This window comes from Mesocricetus auratus, unplaced genomic scaffold (assembly GCF_017639785.1).
Source record: "Mesocricetus auratus isolate SY011 unplaced genomic scaffold, BCM_Maur_2.0 Super-Scaffold_100007, whole genome shotgun sequence".
NCBI lineage: Eukaryota > Metazoa > Chordata > Mammalia > Rodentia > Cricetidae > Mesocricetus > Mesocricetus auratus.
Window position 1 is genome coordinate 64781793 of NW_024429191.1, and position 19497 is coordinate 64801289.

The 19497-nt window shown below is 43.9% G+C and overlaps 1 protein-coding gene across 6 annotated transcripts; it reads left to right on the forward strand.

Annotated features, from left to right (window-relative positions):
• Positions 1-22: 22 nt before the first annotated feature.
• Tubd1 (tubulin delta 1) lies at positions 23-18099 on the forward strand. Of its 6 annotated transcripts, none has more exons than XM_040749412.1 (9): positions 23-118; positions 2382-2601; positions 2896-3043; positions 5197-5413; positions 7164-7395; positions 9350-9514; positions 13677-13817; positions 16324-16507; positions 17836-18099. In XM_040749412.1, the coding sequence occupies exons 2-9, from the start codon at positions 2430-2432 to the stop codon at positions 17942-17944; spliced, it is 1368 nt and encodes a 455-aa protein (XP_040605346.1). In that variant the 5' UTR covers positions 23-118; positions 2382-2429; the 3' UTR covers positions 17945-18099. The 6 variants fall into 6 exon arrangements, with proteins under 6 accessions (XP_040605346.1, XP_040605348.1, XP_040605349.1 ...); XM_040749414.1 differs by having other exon boundaries at positions 31-100; XM_040749415.1 differs by having other exon boundaries at positions 97-114.
• The last annotated feature ends 1398 nt before the right edge of the window (positions 18100-19497 follow it).

Genomic DNA, 19497 nt, shown 5'->3' on the forward strand with positions numbered 1-19497 from the left:
GTACTGGCAGGAACATGCGCAGAACACCAACCGAAGCCAAGCCGGGAAAGTAGAGCATGCGCGGCGCCGTCTAAGGCGTTTTCCTGGACACCGAGCTTACGTACCGTATCTGAAGTTGGTAAATTAAAATTGAACATGCGTGATTAACCTTTCTAAATAGGAGAGGAGGAAAGGGAAGAGGAGGAAAAAAAAAACAAAATAAAAAAACTTCAGCGAGTTTTCCGTATAAGGAGCATGCGCATTCATTCGTTATAGGTAGATTGAAAGTGAGCATGCGCATAATGAGAGGGTTGGTCTGAAGTTTGAACCAAGCTGCAACTGCGGGTCGGAGAGCTGTCAGTGAGTGTGGGACTAATGGGGAGCCGATAGGACAGAAAGGCTAAGAGAGAGTCTTGGCTTTGTTATTTGCTAATTCAGTGGCTTTGGGAAGTTTCACAACCCTTCGGTAACTCAATTTCCTTATCGGTAAAATGAGAATAGTATTACCTACAATGCAGGCTTAGACGTTAAGTTGAAAGTCTGGTTCGCTGGCTTCTGCTCATTTCCAGGGCTACATAGACTTGATGTGAAGCATTTAACAAAAGTACTCTCTTTTAAGCCGGCATGGTGGCCCACGCCTATAATCCCTGCTCTCAGGAGGTCCGAGGTAGAAGAACCACATGTTTGAAGCCGGCTCAGACGAATTAGCCAGACTCGGCCAGATTGGGCTACGTAGGGAGACCCGTCTCAAAACAAAGAGCCCTCTTTTGTTGTATAAAAACAATAAAGATTTATTTTAATACTTATCTGGCCTTTCTCTAAACTCCGACTTTGTTTTTCTTTCTGAGATAGGGTCTTATTATGTAGCCTGGGCTGTCCTGGAATTTACTATGTAGACCTTGCTGGCCTTGAACTCATGGATATCTGCCTGCCTGTGCTTCCCGAAAGTGCTGGGATAAAAGGCATGCGACACTTTGCCCCGGCTCCAACTTTGTTTTAATACTGAAACTAAGCAAAAAACATTCCTTATTGATCTTAATTGTATTTACCAGGCCAGAAGCTGCTTAGTGGAAAAAGAATAAGTCATTTTCTTGAAAGACAGAAAATTAATGTTAGATGAATGTTTTGTTAATAAGCTAACTTCTGGTGTCCATGTGATGTGAAGTGAATACAAAGAATTCCTTCAACCAGCTGGATGGTGATGACTCACGCCTTTAGTCCCAGCACTCAGGAGGCAGAGGCAGGAGGAACTCTGTGAGTTTGAGGCCAGCCTGGTCTACATAGTGAGTTCCAGGACAGAACAGTGAGTCTCAATAAATAAATAAAGAAGAAGACAAAATTCACAGTAATATAAGTGGTTGTGGCACAGACACTGAAATGTGACTCTTTCTTGAGATGGTCACTCCCCACACTGGGGACGCAATATCCTTTCCTTCAGTGCCTCTCTGTCCATCAACACCCTGCTTAAATCCACTAAAATCCCTTCTTAAAACCTCAGCGCTGCTTGCTGTAGCTGGTCCTGAACTGCTCTTCGACAGCAAAGTCAAGAATCATAGATTGCCAAGCATGGTGCTGCAGACCCTTAATCCCAGCACTCCAGAGACAGAAACAAACTGATTTCTGTGAGTTCAAAACCAGGCCAGCACACTCGCACACACAACAGTCTCAAGCTGGCCTGGATTCACAGAGCTCCACATGCCTTTGCCTCCTTAGTGTTAGAATTAAAGATATATGCCTCCATGCCCAGACAAAAAGTTAATTTTTATTAGTGTACATAGATATTTTTAAGGGCTTTTGTTTTGTTTTTTGAGACATGGTTTCTCTGTGTAGTCCTGGTTGTCCTGGAACTCCCTCTGAAGACCAGGCTGGCCTCGAACTCAGAGATTCACCTACTTCTGTCTCTCAAGTGCTGGAATTAAAGACAACTTGACTTATGTATTTATTGTGTACAGGGTTCTGCCTACATGTATGGCTTCAGGCCAGAAGGGGGCAACAGACCTCATTATAGATATGAGCCACCATGTGGTTGCTGGGAATTGAACTCAAGATCTCTGAAAGAGCAGCCAGTGCTCTTAACCTCTGAGCCATCTCTCCAGCCCCATGTACAAATACCTTTAATTTTCTAAAAAAATTATTATTTTTTTGTTGTATGTATATACCTGCATATCTGTATGTGCAATGCCTGGGAAGGCCAACAGAAGGCATTGGATCCCCTGGAACCGGGATTACTGGCAGCAGTGTAGGTGCTGAGACCCAACCTTGGGCTTCTGAAAGAAGAGCAAGTGCTTTAACCATTGAGCCATCTCTCCAGCCCCTTCCGTCTATATAATGAACACATGGCTTATTGTTTGCTCTTGTTCGTAATGTGGTTTCTCATGTCTGTGTCTTTTTTTTTTTTATAGGTTATCCATTCCCTTGTGTTTTAGACTAGGCCTAGCTTGTGGCTTGGCATGTCAATAGTAACAGTGCAGCTTGGGCAGTGCGGCAACCAGATTGGCTTTGAAGTGTTTGATGCTTTATTTAGAGACTCACACTGTTCCCAGGGACTCTGCTCTAAGAGAGAAAATGAGGCATATCAAGCATCTTGCAAAGAAAGGTTTTTCAGAGAAGAAGAAAGTGGAGGTAGGTGTGGTCAACAACCCTCTCCTTACTTGCATGTGAGCGTCTTCAAAGTATCTAAGCCCATCCCTTCCATCTCACTAGGGAGGGTCTTTGCTCTGCTTTCCCCACCCCATGCTGGGGTTTGAACCTAAGACCTCAGCAGGCTATGCAAGTAGTCTACCTCCAACCCATGAATTAAAACAAAACCATAAAGAACTGAATCTCGGGCTGGCAATAGGGTTCAGGGACTTAGAAGTTTATGCTCTGTGGTACTGACATAAAATGTATGATTTGTTTTCCTTTTCCCTACTCAAGTTCCAGTTGCCCGGGCTGTTCTTGTTGACATGGAACCTAAAGTTATCAATCAAACACTATCAAAAGCTGGCCAGTCTGGCCGATGGAAATATGGTCAGCATGCATGCTTTTGTCAGAGACAAGGGTCTGGGAACAACTGGGCATATGGGTAAGAACAACCCCTCGTGATTTTCAGTAAATTTAAAGCTATACAGTTAAGTACTCATACCGTTATAGTTGTATAGTTGACACAACAAGTTCAAAATTTTGAAAGTGTTGTATTAAAATTTAGAATTTGGGGTCTGGTGTGGTGAATTCAGGCCAGCCTGGTCTACATAGTGAGTTCCAGACTGTCTTACTCAGTGTTTTGTTTCTACCAAGAGGCACCCTGAACAAAGTAACTCTTTTTTTGTTTTGTTTTGTTTTTTGTTTTTGTTTTTTTTTCGAGGCAAGGTTTCTCTGTATTGCTTTGGAGGTTGTCCTGGAACTAGCTCTTGTAGACCAGGCTGATCTCGAACTCACAGAGATCCACCTGCCTCTGCCTCCTGGAGTGCTGGGATTAAAGGCGTGTGCCACCACTGCCAGGCCAAAGTAACTCTTACAAAGAAAGCATTTAGTTGGGCTTGCTTACAGTTTCAGAGGTTTAGTTCACTATCATCATGGCAGGGAGCATCAGCGCATGCAGGCAGATAGGGTGTTGAAGAAGTAGCTGAGAGTTCTACATCTGAATCCACAGGTAGCAGGAAGATAGAGACAGAGGGCCTTGCTTGGGCTTTTGAAATCCCAAAGCCCACCTAAGGATACTCTTCCTCCAACAATGCCACACTTATTCCAACAAGGCCACTCCTCCTAACCCTTCTCAAACAGTGCTGCTTCCTGATGACCAATCATTTAAATCTATGAGCCATTGGAGGCTATTCTCATTCAATCCACCACACAGTCAGAGCTACCTAGTCAAATCTTGCCTCAAAGAAAACTAAAATAAAATTAAGAATTTGGGCCAGGGAGATGGCTCAGGGTAGAGCCTTACCTGATGAACTCAGGTCAATTCCCAGAACCTACATAGTGTAAGGAGACCTGACTCCCATTGTCCACACATGTGCCATGGCATGTACAAGCCCTCCCATAAATATGGAATACAAAATTACAGTTTAGAATGTGTCAGGTCTGGTGATGCAAGCCTATAACCCCAACTACTCTGGAAGCCGAGGCAAGAGGATCTCAAGTTCAGTGTCTGCCTGACCTATAATAGAGTAAATTCAGGGTCAGCCTGGGCAATTTAGCAAACCCCTATCTCAAAATTACAAGTATATGAACAAAGGAACCAAGCATATAGCTCCTCAGTGGAGCCCTTGCCCAGTGTTGTTGAGGCACTGGGATCAACTTCCATTACCACCAGTAAATAAATATTCAGAATTTGCTCTCATTCCAAAGCCTCTCATTCTCCTTGTGCCTGTGCTCAGGTAAAGGTCATTGGTGCAACTAAGCTCTCCAGCATCCAGGTCTCCTTCCTCTCCATTATCCCACTGCACACTGCGAGTCAGTCCAGTAACCTAACCTCACAAGCATCCAGCTCCAAGGGCTGCTGTTACAAGGCAGTAGTTCCCAAATTTTGCTGTGCTGTAGAATTTCCAGAGGGCCAGTTCATCCCAGCCCTTGGGAGGCCGAAGCAGTTCCTGGGCTGCTCTTACAAAATATATGAGGCCAGAGAGATGACTCAGTGGGGAAAGGCAATTGCTGCCAAGTCTGAGGACCTGAGTTCAGTCATGGTAGAAGGACAGAAAGATTCCATAGAGTTGTCTTCTGCCTTCCACACATGCAGCATTCTCTCTCTCTCTCTCTCTCTCTCTCTCTCTCTCTCTCTCTCTCTCTCTCTCTCTCTCTCTCTCTCTCACACACACACACACACACACCGCATACAAATACAAATGATGGTAGTATTAACAACAAGTAAAATAATTGCATTTTTCTCATGTAAAAAAAGAACCTTTTTAGTGGGGTAGTGGTGCGCACCTTTAATTGTAGCACTTGGGAGGCAGAGGTAGATGGATCTCTGTATTTTCAAGGCCAGTCTAGTCTACAGAGTGAGTTTCAGGACAATCAGGGCTTCTATACAGAGAAACCCTTGAGAAACACTATTTACCTGTTAAATATATTTAACTGTCTCTATCAAATGTTGTCAGTCAGGGCATCTGTACTTACATGAGAGCCACTCCCATAGCTTTGAAAAGACCGCTGTCTCCTAAATGTCCTTCCCCTTTGTACGACATCCCTCTGGTTAAACTGACAGGTGCCATGTTTGTTTCTTCTGTCATGGCATAGTTACTCTGTACATGGACCGAAGCATGAAGAATCTATAATGAACTTAATCCAAAAGGAGGTGGAAAAATGTGACTCTTTGAGTGGATTTTTCATCATAATGAGTATGGCTGGAGGAACAGGATCCGGGCTGGGAGCCTTCATTACACAGAAGTTACAAGATCAGTACTCCAGTTCATTGAAAATGAATCAGATTATATGGCCTTACGGAACTGGTGAGGTATGAACATGTTAATTTAAAGTTTTGTATTTATTTTATGAGTGTTTTGCTTGTTTGTATATATGTACACATATGCATGCCTAGTTTTCAATGAGGCTGGAAGAGGGCATGAGATTTCTGGTACTGAAGTCATGATGTAGGTGCTGGGAACCAAACCCAGGTCTTTGGAAGATCAGCTAGTGCTCTTAACCACTGAGTCATCTTACCAGCCCCTAATCAAAAGTTTTATGTTGTATATTCTTTGGTTTTGTTTTAAAATAAATTTAGGCACAAGTAAGAGTCTGGTATGGCCATTTCTCTTTGGTAAATTCTCAATAGTAGAATCATTAGATTGTAGTATGTTTTCTTTCTTGCTTAAATTTATTTTTATTTTATGTATATGAGTGTTTGCCCGAATGTGTGTCTATGCACCATGTGGTGTCAGATGCCCTGGGACTGAGTTAGGCAGCCGAGAGCTGCCATGTACATGCTGGGAATCAAGTCTTGGTCCTCTGGAGGAGAATCCAGTGCTTTGACCACTGAGCCATCCCTCCAGTCCCTATGTTCTTCATTCTTAAAGTGAACATGAAAAAAAATAATGGATCTCACTTTTGGGGGGAATGTTGAGTTCAGGATTGAGTGTGATATTTATATTAATAACTCATTTAATTTTGGTTATATTTCTCCAAAATATGAAGTATTCTTTGTTTTTAAGTCTTTTGTTTCATTTTGGTCTTAGGGTTTTTTTTTGAGATAGTCTTACTATGCAGTCCAGACTGACCTCCAACTCAAGACCTAGCCACCCAATCCAGCATCTGGCATGTGCCACCATGTATAACTGAGGTGTTCTTTTTTTTCTTTTTTAAATTAAGCCAGTTATGTTGGTGCACGCCTTTAATCCCATTTCTCAGGAGGCAGAGACAGGCAGACCTCTGTGAGTTCGGCTAGTCTGGCCTACATATAAAGCTCCAGGACAGCCAGAGCTACATAATAGAGAGTCCCTGTCTCAAAGAAAAACAAAATTTCCAAAGATGATGGCCAGAGATGTACCTCAGTATATCATGGGTTTAGCTTGTTTATAGCCCTGGGTTCTGTCCCCAGTACTAAGTGCAGTAAGTTATAACAACAAGAATTTCAAAGACAACTGTATATCTCTCGGGGCCTGTTTTGGAGTTGGTCCTTCAGGTACTGCAAAGAAGGACCTTGACCTCATACTGGGGTGCCATGGTATTTTGGCTAGGCTTCAAACAATCTTAAGTTCTTTCTACTGAGAATTTTTTGTTTTCTTTGTGTGTGTGTGGTTTGTTGGTTCTTTTGTTGTTTGTTTTGTTTTTTTGAGACAGGGTTTCTCTGTGTATCTCTGGCTGTCTGGGAACTAGTTCTGTAGACCAAATTGGCCTCAAACTCACAAAGATCATCTGCCTCTACCTCTACTTCTGGAGTATTGGAAGTAAAGGCGCGTGTCACCACTGCCTGGTGAAAAGAAAGTTTTGTGCATTTCCTAATAGAAAAACCAAATGAAGGAAATGATTCGGGAAGGAAGTGTTGTAGCAATGACTTGCTGTATTTGTTTTCATTTTTGTTTTGAGACTGTGTAGCCCTGGCTGTTCTGGAACTCAGTATGTAGACCAGGCTGCTCTCAAACTCAAGAATCTATCTGCCTCTGCCTCCCAAGTGCTGGAACTGAAGGTGTGAGCCACTACTCACAGTTGGAATCTCCACTCTTCATCACTCACCCCTCCTTTCCTGTCTCTGACCCTTCTCTCTCCAGGTTATCGTGCAGAACTATAACTCCATCTTGACTCTCTCTCACTTGTACCGGTCTTCAGATGCACTCCTCATTCATGAAAATGATGCTGTCCACAAGATCTGTGCCAAACAGATGAACATCAAGCAGATCTCCTTCAGAGATTTAAATCAGGTTCTTGCCCATCAGCTGGGCAGTGTGTTCCAGCCTACATACTCTGAGGACGGCTCATTTCCCTACCGCAGGGATCCACTAGGTACTCAGCCCCTCTGTTATTTGTAGAAAAGATGTATGTGCTGAAAGACCCAAAGTTATTTTCCCTGTCTCCTCCCCTATACCTGGAGATAATGCCAAGATATACCCCAAATCTGCCTTCAGACCACCTTCATCTCTGAACTCTTACTGAAGATCTCAAGAAGTTACTCAATTTCTCAAAGGTATACAATGTATCTAGATCAGTGGTTCTAAACCTGTAGGTCAAGATACCTTTGGAGATTGAATGGCCTTTTCATAGGGGTCACCTAAGCCCGTCAGAAAACACAAATATTTACATTACCATTCATAACAGTAGCAAAAATATGGTTATAGTGTAGCAACACAAATAACTTCACAGTTGGGGGTCACTACAACATGAGGAACGGTGTCAGCATCGGGAAGGTTGAGGACCACTGAGCTAGATCCTCCCCACTGACTACACCATTTGTGGGGCCACTGTTCTCCCAGGACCTAAAACATTGCAAAGTAAATAGTGAGCACTTGATAAAATAGTCATTGGGTGGCAATGTGCGTGTTTTGTACAGGTGGGGGTAGAGGCTAAGGTATTACACACACTAAGCAAGTGGTACACCACTAAGCTACCCCTAACAGATAAAGGGTGTATAGCACTGGGGTTCACAGAGATAATGGGGTTGAGCTGGAGAGATGGCTCAGTGGTTAAGAGTACTTGTTGTTCTTGAAGAGGACCCAGATTCTGTTCCCAGCACCTCTAGTGGTTTACAACCATTTGTTACTTCAGGTCATGAAGATGTGGCTCATTCTTCTAACCCCTGTGGGCACCAGGCATGCACATAGTGCACATACGTACATGCAGGGAAAACATCTATAGAGATGATATAAAATAAGTAAATCTTAAAAAAAAAAGTTGGGAGGCAGAGGAAGGCAGATATCTGTGAGTTCAAGACCAGCGAGTGCCAGGACAGGTTCCAAAGCTACACAGAGAAACTCTGTCTCAAAAAAACAAACGAACAAACAAAGAATGGATGTGGGTTTGTAGTGTAAATTGGCATTATGTTTAAGGACTGAAAACTCAGAAGAGGGTTTGCTGCCATTGTTGACAGTGCTCTCTGAGCTGTACTATCATTTTGTTTGATAAAGCTCCCTTGCTACTTTGCAGTGATGAAGGGAGTGGGAAGGAAGAGCAGGAAGATGAGGATGAGGAGAAAGACAATTCAGAGAGACTCCAGGCTGCCGTGTGGTGTCATGTCCTATATAGGAAAAGTGGAGAGTAGGGTTGGCCCAAGATTGGGAGTTTGCCAGAAAGAGGAAGACAGAGTGTCTGGGAAGGGAGGAAGTCAGTGGATAAGGATCTCAATCAGGTCCAAGAATTGCTAGGCTGAGGTAGAGTCAGAGCTGGCAGAGAGGCCTAGTGGGGTGACTTAATAGAATACACTGCTCCCAAGTGCTGGAATTAAAGGTGTGCACAGCATGTCTGGATAGCTGTTTCTTTTTTAGCCAGAGTCTTACAATGTAAGCCCTAGGGCTGGCCTGGAACTTGTGGACAGTCCTCCTGCCCCTGCCTGCTAGTCCTCCTGCCCCTGCCCCTTAAGCCATGGGATTACAAGTGTGAGCCACCATACCCATCGTAAGTATGCTTTTTCAGCCATGCTAAAATGAAGCAAAGATCCGGGCATGATATTACATGCCTTTAATCCCAGCACTCCAGAAGCATAGGCAGATGGATCTCAGTGGGTTCAAGACCATCCTGGTCTACAAATACAGTTTCAGATCAATTAGAGCTGCACAGTGAGGCCCTGTGTCAATAATAATAATAATAAAGAAAAATGTAGTCTATATCAGACAGTGTCTGAAAATCCACCGTTTTATTATTTAAGCAATTCTGGAGATAGAGAAAACATATTTGACTCAGAACATCATGTGATTGTGGATGAAGTAAATTTAGTTCACATTTCATTTTATTTTTTCCCTTACAGGAGACTTAATGGAGCATTTAGTCCCTCACCCTGAATTTAAAATGCTGGGTGTCCGTAATATCCCACAGATGTCTGAGAACTCTTTGGCATACAGCACATTCACCTGGGCTGGCCTCCTCAAGCATTTGAGACAGATGCTTATTTCCGGTGCAAAAATGGAAGAAGGTAATGGGATATTTTAAAAATAGACAACCCACATACTGGGAAGGCGTCTGTCCGGGAGCCCTGACTATAAACTGGCTCAGGCTGGTTGAAATAAAGGCCCCTTCTTCTAGCCAAGGAACCTCCTTCAGAAACTTGCTGGGACATCACAGAGGGCTTCTTGATGGCTTTACAGTTTCATTTCAAAAGGATATTTATGACAAGTGTTATGTTATTTCAGACCTTTATTTTATTTTAATCAAAGTAATATATGAAAGTAGCTTTAAAAATGAAATAGTTAGGGGCTGGGGCTATAGCTCAGTTGAAAGAGTGCTTGCCTAACATTAAGACCCCATGTTCAGTCCTCAGCCCCACAGAAATCAGGAAGATCAGGGAGTCAAGGACCAACTCAGCTCCATAGCAAGTTTCAGGTTAGCCTAGATTAAATCAGACCCTGTCTCAAAAGAAAAGAATCATGTTCCAGTGAGATAGCTCTGTGGGTAAAGATACTTGCGTCCAAGATGATAACCTGAATTTAATCCCTGGAACCCACATGGTGGAAGGAAAGAACCAAGTCCTACAAGTTATCTTCTGCCCTCCACACATGCACTATGGCACATATGAGCACATGCCTACATGCATGAACATGCACACAAGCAAGTGAATGAATTAATTAAAATGTTTTTAAAAATTAAGTAATAGTCAGGTAGTGGTAGTTCACACCTTTAATCCCAGTGCTCGGTATGAAGAAGCAGGTGGTTCTCTTGTGAGTTCAAGGCCATCCTAGTGTACAGAGTGAGTTCCAGGACAACTGGTGCTACACAGAGAAACCTTGTCTTGAGAAGAAACAAACAAACAAAGAAATCAAGTAATCAAGTAATTAAAATTCACTTAAGGACTGGGGTATAGCTCAGTGGTAGTGCACACAATTTTTACAATTTAGTTGTTTTGTCTGCATGTATATCTGTGTACCACACACATACTTGGTACCTGTAGAGGCCAGAAGAGGGCCTTAGGTTCCCGGGTACTAGAGTTACAGAGAGTTGTGGGCCACCATATGGATGCAGGGAATAGAACCTGGGTCCTCTGGAAGAGCAGTCACTAAGTGACTCCAGCCTCCACGCAGACTTTTTGCATGTGAGAGGTCCCGTATTTGCTCCTGGTGTTGCCCTGTAGGCACACTGTGTGTCAGCAGTGCAGTGAAGCACTGTCTGTAAGGAGACCACAGCAGTGCCTGCCCCCCCCCAGATAAAACTACTTTCAATGCTTTCAGTCGCTTCTTCTGAAATTTATGTCCCTATTTCTAAATATTTGACCCTGATTTAATTTTATTTCCAGCTTTAGCGATTGCCTTTTCCCTTCCTCTTTCCCTCACTTTTTAAAAGTTTTAATTTGGTTTAGTTTGTTTTTAATTTACCCCGAGGTCTTCACTTTTTTGTTTGTTTTTTGAGTCACGGTTTCTCTGTGTAGCCCTGGCTGTCCTAGAACTAGCTCTTGTAGACCAGGCTGGCCTTGAGTTGACAGAGATCCGAGTGCCTCTGTCTCCCCAGTACTGAGATTAAAAGCATGGGGCCACCACCCGGCTCATCTTCACTTTGTCTAGTCCTGCTATTAAGAAGTCTTATTTAGCTGGGCGTTGGTGGCACATGCCTTTAGTCCCAGTAATCAGGAGGCAGATGCAGGCAGACATCTGTGAGTTCGAAGCCAGCCTGGTCTACAGAGCGAGCTCTAGGACAGGCTCCAAAACAATACAGAGAAAGCCTGTCTCGAAAAACAGAGAGAGAGAGAGAGAGAGAGAGAGACAGAGAGACAGAGAGACAGAGACAGAGACAGAGAGACCTTTAAAAGGGCTTGGCAGATCTAAAAACAAAACAAGCAAAACCAGACTGGCTTTATTCTCAGTGGTTAAAGTACTTGCTATACAGGTCATGAGATATAGAGTTTAGATCCTGGAGTCCATGTAATGATCTGGCCCTCCTATTCATGCTGGGGAACAGGCTGGGAGTGATGGAGGAGGACACCAGATGCTGCGTCTCTGGCCTTCCCTCAAATGTGCACCTGCGCATACACTGACACACACTACATATACATACATCACAGTAAAAACTTCCCCGCCCTTGTAGTATGTCCGCACTGTTGATAATTGCCTCACAAAAGGAGCACAGAGGAGTCTCAAGGCTTCCGGGTGGCCGAGGACAGCATCAAGGCTCAGGCTGTCGGTTGGTGGTGGAGCACTTACGAAGCAGGCACAAGGCCTTGGGTTCAAATCGCTGTCCAGGCACCAGTCTTGTCATAGTTGGGAATAGGTAGACTTCCCATTCAGTTTCCTATAAGATTCTCTTCGTCACTGAAGCTGGCCTCAGTGGTTTAGCTTTTCCAGAGCAGACACTCCCCACTCCCCATTCCCTCTGCTGTTAGAAATGTCTGTCTTGTTCCCAGGACTTCCACAACAGGAGAGCAAAGTTTCAATTGTCCTGGTTACACTGATGCTATCTTCACATCCTTTGTTATCTTAATGGGAGTGGGAGAGAGGCAGTACACCAGTGTATGTGTGGTCCTTTGTGTTTAACTAGAAATCACTGGATGCTATTTAGTAGCAAGTATTATATAAAAATGTAAGATAGGCCGGGTGTTGGTGGCGCACGCCTTTAATCCCAGCACTTGGGAGGCAGAGGCAGGTGGATCTCTGTGAGTTCGAGGCCAGCCTGGTCTACAAGAGCTAGTTCCAGGACAGCCTCCAAAGCCACAGAGAAACCCTGTCTCGAAAAACCAAAAAAATAAAAAATAAAAAATAAAAATGTAAGATAACAGGTAGACCCCCTCCCCCTCCCCCCCTGTTTTTTGGCTTGTTCTAACAATACTTGCGAATACCTCATGAAGCACAATGTTCTTCAAGGGAGGATGAGGCATCCTGCACCAAGCTCTCTCAGGTCAATGGTGTGCAGTTTGCTTAGTCATTTTCCCAAATGGAACCGTAGGGTGTTTATGTTTGCTCTGTTGTTGTTGTTGTTGTTGTTTTGTTTTTGCAGTTTGTTATAGCGTTTAAGCATACAAAAATTTGGGGGGGGGAAACTGGAGAGAAGGCCCAGCAGTTGAGAGCACTGACTGCTCTTCCAGAGGACCTGGGTTCAATTCTCAACACCCACATGGCAGTTCACAACTTTCTGTAACTCCAATATCTTACACCCTCTCATAGACATACATGCAGGCAAAAAATCCAAAGTACATAGAATAAATATACATAAAATAATTTATATCAAGTAAGAATAAATTATTTTTTTAATTTTTGTAATTTAGAATATACATGTACTAGGCTAGTGTACTACCATTGACTACATAGCCAGTCCTGAATGTTTTCAGTTTTTGAATATACGGCTAAGGATTTGGGTAAACATATTTATGGCACAAACCAAGGTGAAGGATCTAGTTACATAACTGTTCATGCTATCAGATAGATCTGTATAAAGATTGTCACCATCACTATCCATCTCCACATGTCCCAGCAACAGAGGGATGAGAGACTGGAGCAAGTGAGTAAAACTGCCGGATGTGCTAGCGCACGCCTTTACTCCCAGCACTAGGGAGGCAGGGACAGGCAGATCTCTGTGAGTTCGAGGCCGGCCTGATCTATATAACAAGTTCTAGGATAGCCATAGCTGCTTAATAGGTAGACCCTGGGGAGAAAGTGGGGAGGGGGCAGAGACACAGAAGAGTGACACGGATGGAGACAGAGTGAGATTACAGTGTTATTGTCACTAAGCTTCAAAGCTGAACATGATTGTGCATGCTTGTAATCCAGCATGAGGCAGGAGGATTGTGAATTCAAGGCTACCCTAGGGCTACAGAGTAGTAAGACGCCATCAAAAAAGAGTGGACTTGGTGGCTAATACCTGTAACCCCCACAACCTTGGCACTTCAGAGACCAAAGCATAAGTTCCAGACCCGTCTGGTCTACATTGTGAGTTCTAGGTTACAGAGTGTGAACCTGCCTCAAAAACAAGCAACCAAACATATACCTCAATGTGGGGTGGGTTATCCAAGGACCTAGAACTCCCGATTGCTGATTCTCCTGCATCACCTCCCAAGGGCTGGGGTTTTAGGCACGTGCTACCACACTCATCGTAAACACGTTTTCTCACGTTACTCAAAGCCGCTCATAGACTCTCTAGCTTTTCTTGTGTGCTAGGTATCAACTGGCAGGTGCGGCCTCCTCTCTCAGGCCTTCCACCTCTTGGCAAGATGTCTGTCCACAAGGATCTTCATTTGAACACTTCTGTCGCTAACTTGGTCATTCTCCGTGGGAAAGACGTGCAGAGTGCAGATGTGGGTAAGCATAAACGAAGGTAAAAATTGAGGAGTATGCTTTGGAACACGTTGGTGTTTTAAAAACAACTTCTGGGATGGTGCAGTGGAGAGAGGCACTTACCTCATAAGTCAGACAAACCTGAATTTGACACCTGGAACCCATGTAAAGGTGGATAAGGGAACCGACCCCACAGAGATATCCTCCAACCTCCATACTAACTAGATACAAATTGCATAAATTTTAGCTAGGCATTTAATCACCTTTTTATTTTCATTTAATTTGGGTGTTCGAGACAGGGTTTCTCTGTGTAGTTTTGAAGCCTGTCTTGGAACTCATTCTGTAGACCAGGCTGGCCTTGAACTTACAGAGATCCACCTGCCTCTGCCTCCCTTGAGTACTGGAATTAAAGGCATGAGCCACTGCTGTTGCCTCTGCCACCACCACCAGTACCTTAATCATCTTTAATCTCGGGGGGGGGCACGGGAGGAAGGGAGGGAAAGGGAGAGGAACCTGGAACTGACTTGTGATGCAACCTTGTTTCTTATCTAAATTTAAACTGAAAAATAAATTAAAAAAAAGAATAAAAAAATCATCTTTAATCTCAGTTTAGGAGAGAGAAGCAGGCAGATCTCTGTGAGTCTGAGGGCAGCCTGGTCTACAGAGTGAGTTCCAGGCTAGCCAGTGCTATATAATGAGATCCTGTTTCAAAAAACAAACAAAACAACCTAATTTAGCAGTTGGAATATATAACCCAATGAGCCATCTTTCCAGCCAAGCCAGTATTCTTAACTTCAATAGAAGTGGAGAGAGAGAGAGAGAGAGAGAGAGAGAGAGAGAGAGAGAGAGAGAGAGATTGTGTGGTGTAGGTTAATTTCTTTTTTTTTTTTTTCGAGACAGGGTTTCTCTGTGTAGCCCCTGGATGTCCTGGAACTCACTCTGTAGATCAGGCTGGTGTTGAGCTCACAGAGATCCACCTACCTCTGCTTCCTGCGTGCTGGGATTAAAAGTGTTTCTTTCCTGTAGTCCTAAACTTGCTATGTAGCTGTAGCTGGCTTTGAACTCCTGATCTTCCTACCTCCACATTCCAAGTGCTAAGATTATGTGTGCCAGTTAACCCCAGGGTCTACACTGCCCAGTAATGGGATCACACCCACCACACCCAACTTCTTTGACTTGGTCTCTGGGATGGAACTCAGATACTCATGCAGACTGAGTCATATCTTCTCACCTTAGGAAGAGAAGTTTAGTGTGTGTGTGTGTGTGTGTGTGTGTGTGTGTGTGTGTGTGTGTGCTGAGGTGCACATATCCAGAATGTGTGTGGAGGTGATAGACAATTTGTTGGTTCTCTGTCCACCCCATGGGTCTCTGCCTGTCTCGTCCTCTCCTCCTGAGGACCTCATTCTACGAATCCCTGTACTTAAGATCTATATAAACCATTGTTCAATAAAGCCCGCTCTGCTTCCTGCTGGCTCATTCTAAAATTCTTTTACCCTACAGAACCAAGGATCCACTTTACCTAGGAGTCTCCTCACACTGAGCCCATGACAAGTCCAAGGCCATGGAGTTAAGACATGCTTTTTTTTTTTTAAGATTTATTTATTATCTATACAGTATACTGCCTGCATGTGTCCCTGCAGGCCAGAAGAGGGCACCAGATCTCATTATGGATGGTTATGAGCCATCATGTGGTTGCTGGGAATTGAACTCAGAACCTCTGGAAGAGCAGCCAGTGCTCTTAACTTCTGAGCCATCTCTCCAGCCCAAAGACGTGCTTTTACTGTACACAGCGTTTACAGTCTGGCTTGTGAGATTCCCAGATTGCAGGTTCTCATCTGAGAAACACACCTAAGGACAGCCAAGGGCACTTAGGCCTCAAGCATGCTTCATTGCTAGTTTAACATTCATATTTGAGATAGCTCTTTGCAGGCAATCTTCATAGCAAACTTTGTAAATTGTACTATGATTATTTATTTTTTATATGTGTATGTTTTTGCTTGCATGTATTTCTATATGTCACATGCATGGCGCCCAAAGATGCCAGAAGAGGGTGTCAGAGTCCCTGGGACTGCCAGTTGTGAATGCCTTTGTGGGCGCTGGGTCCTCTGAAAGAGCAGCCAGTGCTCTCAACTTCTTAAGCACTGGGCCATCCTTCCAGCCCAGAGACTTGAATTGGAGTCTAGAGTGAGGACTCCTTGCCTTCTTCTCTCCCCTTAATTTTCCCTGTCTTTGTATCCTTCCTTCAGAATTAATAGCTGGTTTTTTTTTTACATTTGTGTGTATGTTTGTGTACATGTGTGCTTGACATAACATGCATGCATATGCCACAGCGCACAAGTGGAGATCAGAGGACAACTTGCAGGAGTGTCAGTTCTCTCCTTCCACCATGTGGGTCCCAGGAATTGAACTGAGGTCATCAGGCTTGGCAGCAAGCACTTTTACTCCCTGAGCCATCCTGTCGACCCTCCTTACAACATCCTCACGTGTGTAGAGGGGACTTTGCTCATGTGTATGGTGTTTCTAATTCTAGAGGGGTTTAAAGACCCAGCTCTCTACACTTCCTGGTTGGAGCCTGTTCATGCTTTTAGCATGTGGAAAACCCAACGAGCCTTTGACAAGTATGAGAAGTCTGCAGCGCTGGTCAGCAATAGTCAGCTCTTAGTAAAGCCGCTTGACATGATCGTGGGCAAGGCATGGAATATGTTTGCTTCCAAGTAAGTAAAAGAGAGGTCTCCAGACTTGCACACCTCAGTCAGACAATGCCAAGGTAAGGCATGAGGTGTGCTGTGGAGCAGGCTTGACTACCACCATGTAGCTGTGAGGCCGTGGGCATATAACTTAAAGGCTACCCCTCATCTGGGCAGCAGGGATCCAATGAGGTAATCATGCAAAACACCACCTAGTACACCACTTGGCTAGCAAAGTGCTCAGTAATTGTTCTGTGCTATTAGTTTTATTTTATGTGCATGGGTATTTTGCCTATGTATATGCCTGTGTACCACAGGCATGCCTAGAGCTCTGGGAGGCCAGAAGAAGGTGTTGGACCACCTGGGACTGGAGTTACAGATGGTTGTGAGTGTGAAGGCACTGGGAATAGAACTTGGGTCTCCTAGAAGAACACCCAGTTCTCTTAACCACTAAGCTATCTCTCCATCTCGGCTCCTATATACTGTTATTATGTAGGACTTGTTTACCAAATGAATAATTTCTAGGCAAGATTCAAAGTTTCATAATAAGATAGTTTTTTAAAAAAAGATCCCTAAGATCCCTGGGACTAGAGATGTTGCTTGGGAGAAGAGCACTTGCCCAGAATGTGTGAGGGCCTGTGTTCTGTCCCTAGCACTGGTAAGAGACCAGAAAAAGTCCTGGGAAGTAGAAGAGACTCTGGTCTTCCTCAGTAATAGCAATGTATTTGAGGGAAGCCTTAGCGGCTTTTTGGCCTCTTCCCACAGACAGAATACAGTTCTTCAGATGACTGAACAGGATTAGGATTCCCCAGGCCTACTCACCCCGCCCAGGCTGGTCCACAGTCTGCCTCCTCCTCATCTGGATCCCAAGTCCTTTTTTGGTCCAAGTTCTCTTACTGTTGCTATGACATCAGTTTATTTCGTGTCTGTACTCTGTTCTTCTGGGAGCTAGGTTTCTCCTGACCCGCAATATTTGGGTGGGAAGGGTCTGAGAAAACCACCAAGGCAGAACCCTAGATTAATTTCTAATGTCAAAACTTAAGTGAATCTTCTGGGCTCCTCCTGTGGTGGCAGTCACCTCCTGTAGTGTACTGAGCCCATTTGCCAGGACTGCAGAGTTAGACATGCGTCTTCCCCTGCACCCTCTTGCACAGTGAAGGACGAGGGAGTGTGGCGATAGGCTGGAAGTTTGCTAAGGTTATTTGCTGATGCTGAGTCAACAAGTGACCCACGCATAAGTAAGGTCCCCAAGAGGTTCTGTGAGCTTTGAATGCTCACAAGCCAGGAAAGGTCTATTTATTGTTTAAGCTTCTCCTTTGCCTGGATTTGATTTGACTGTTTCTGCTTTTTGCCAGAGCCTACATTCATCAGTACACAAGATTTGGAATGGAGGAAGAAGACTTTTTGGACAGTTTTACATTGTTAGAACAAGTCGTTGCCAGTTACGGTAGCCTCGGACCCTAAACTAAGAGGAAAAACACCACACAGGACTTTCAGACTAAAATATTTTCAAAATTGAGCCATGCACAGTGGAAGACACTTGTGATCCCAGCACCCTGAAAGTAGAAGCAGGAGAATCAGGAGGTCATCCTTGGCTACATCAAGAGTTCTGGGCCAAGCCGGGCGTTGGTGGCGCACGCCTTTAATCCCAGCACTCGGGAGGCAGAGGCAGGCGGATCTCTGTGAGTTCGAGGCCAGCCTGGTCTACAAAGTGAGTTCCAGGACAGCCTCCAAAAGCTACAGAGAAACCCTGTCTCAAAAAAACCAAAAAAAAAAAAAAAAAGAGTTCTGGGCCAACCTGGGCAACATGAGACCCTGTCTCAGAACAGATAAACAAATACAAATTCTTGCTCTAAAGTTCAGTCTGTTAAAGTAATAAAGTAGAATGCTGAATTTGGTAAACTGTTGCTGAGTCTCTTTTCCTGTTGCCAAAAGAAAACTACTTTTCCACTAATTCATGTCTTTCAAGTATATTAAATATGACAATATTTACAAATGTATGATTTGGGGAATTGTTTAAGTTATTTTTCCTAATTTTCTCTTTTCAGGATAGATTATTTCAACAAGTAATTTTTTTTTGTTTTTCCAGACAGGATTTCTCTGTGGCTTTGGAGGCTGTCCTGGAACTAGCTCTTGTAGACCAGGCTGGTCTCAAACTCACAGAGATCCTCCTGCCTCTGCCTCCCAAGTGCTGGGATTAAAGATGTGAGCCACTGCTACCCGGCTCTCAACAAATAATTTATAGTGATGATTGTGTTGACTTCAGTTTGGAGTGTAGTAGCTGTAGTAGAGTAACCATTTGGTCTTATTGAAGCCAACACAAAACTTGCTGTGTTTTCTTCAGTGATAAATAAAATACATAATCGGAAAAAAATAGAATGCTAATTCCAGTTTGTGTACTCTATCCACAGACATGAAGAAAACACTTCAGGTGGAGTGTATTGTATTTTCAGGGAAAACATGTTGTGGAATATTACTTTAACTATGTAAAGGTATTACATTTGTTTATGCTGCATTTGTTTAATTATGTAAAGATGTGTTGCTGTTTTACCTTGCCTGCCTAAAGAGCCTGATTAGGTCTAATAAAAAATGTTGTCCATGCCACATGATGGCGCATGCCTTTAATCCCAACACTGAAGAGGCAGAGGCAGGTGGATCTCTGTGCGTTCGAGACCAGCCTGGTCTACAAGAGCTAATTTCAGGACAGACTCCAAAGCCACAGAGAAACCCTGTCTCAAAAAACAAAACAAAACAAAAAAGTTGTCCAGTCAACAGGTAGGCAAAGAGAATAAGTAAGAGGAAGAACCTAGAAAAAAGAAGAGAGAGAGGAGAGGATGAGGGAGATGGCCCCTGGGACCAGTCATCCAGGCAGCTGCCAGCCAGTCCAATAGGGAGAAAACAGAAAAGTAAGACATACAGAATGAAAGAAAGGTAAAAAGTCCTGAGATAAACATAGATGAAAAGAAGTTTAAGTTATAAGAGCTAGTGGGACAAGCGTAAGGTAAGGCTGAGCATTC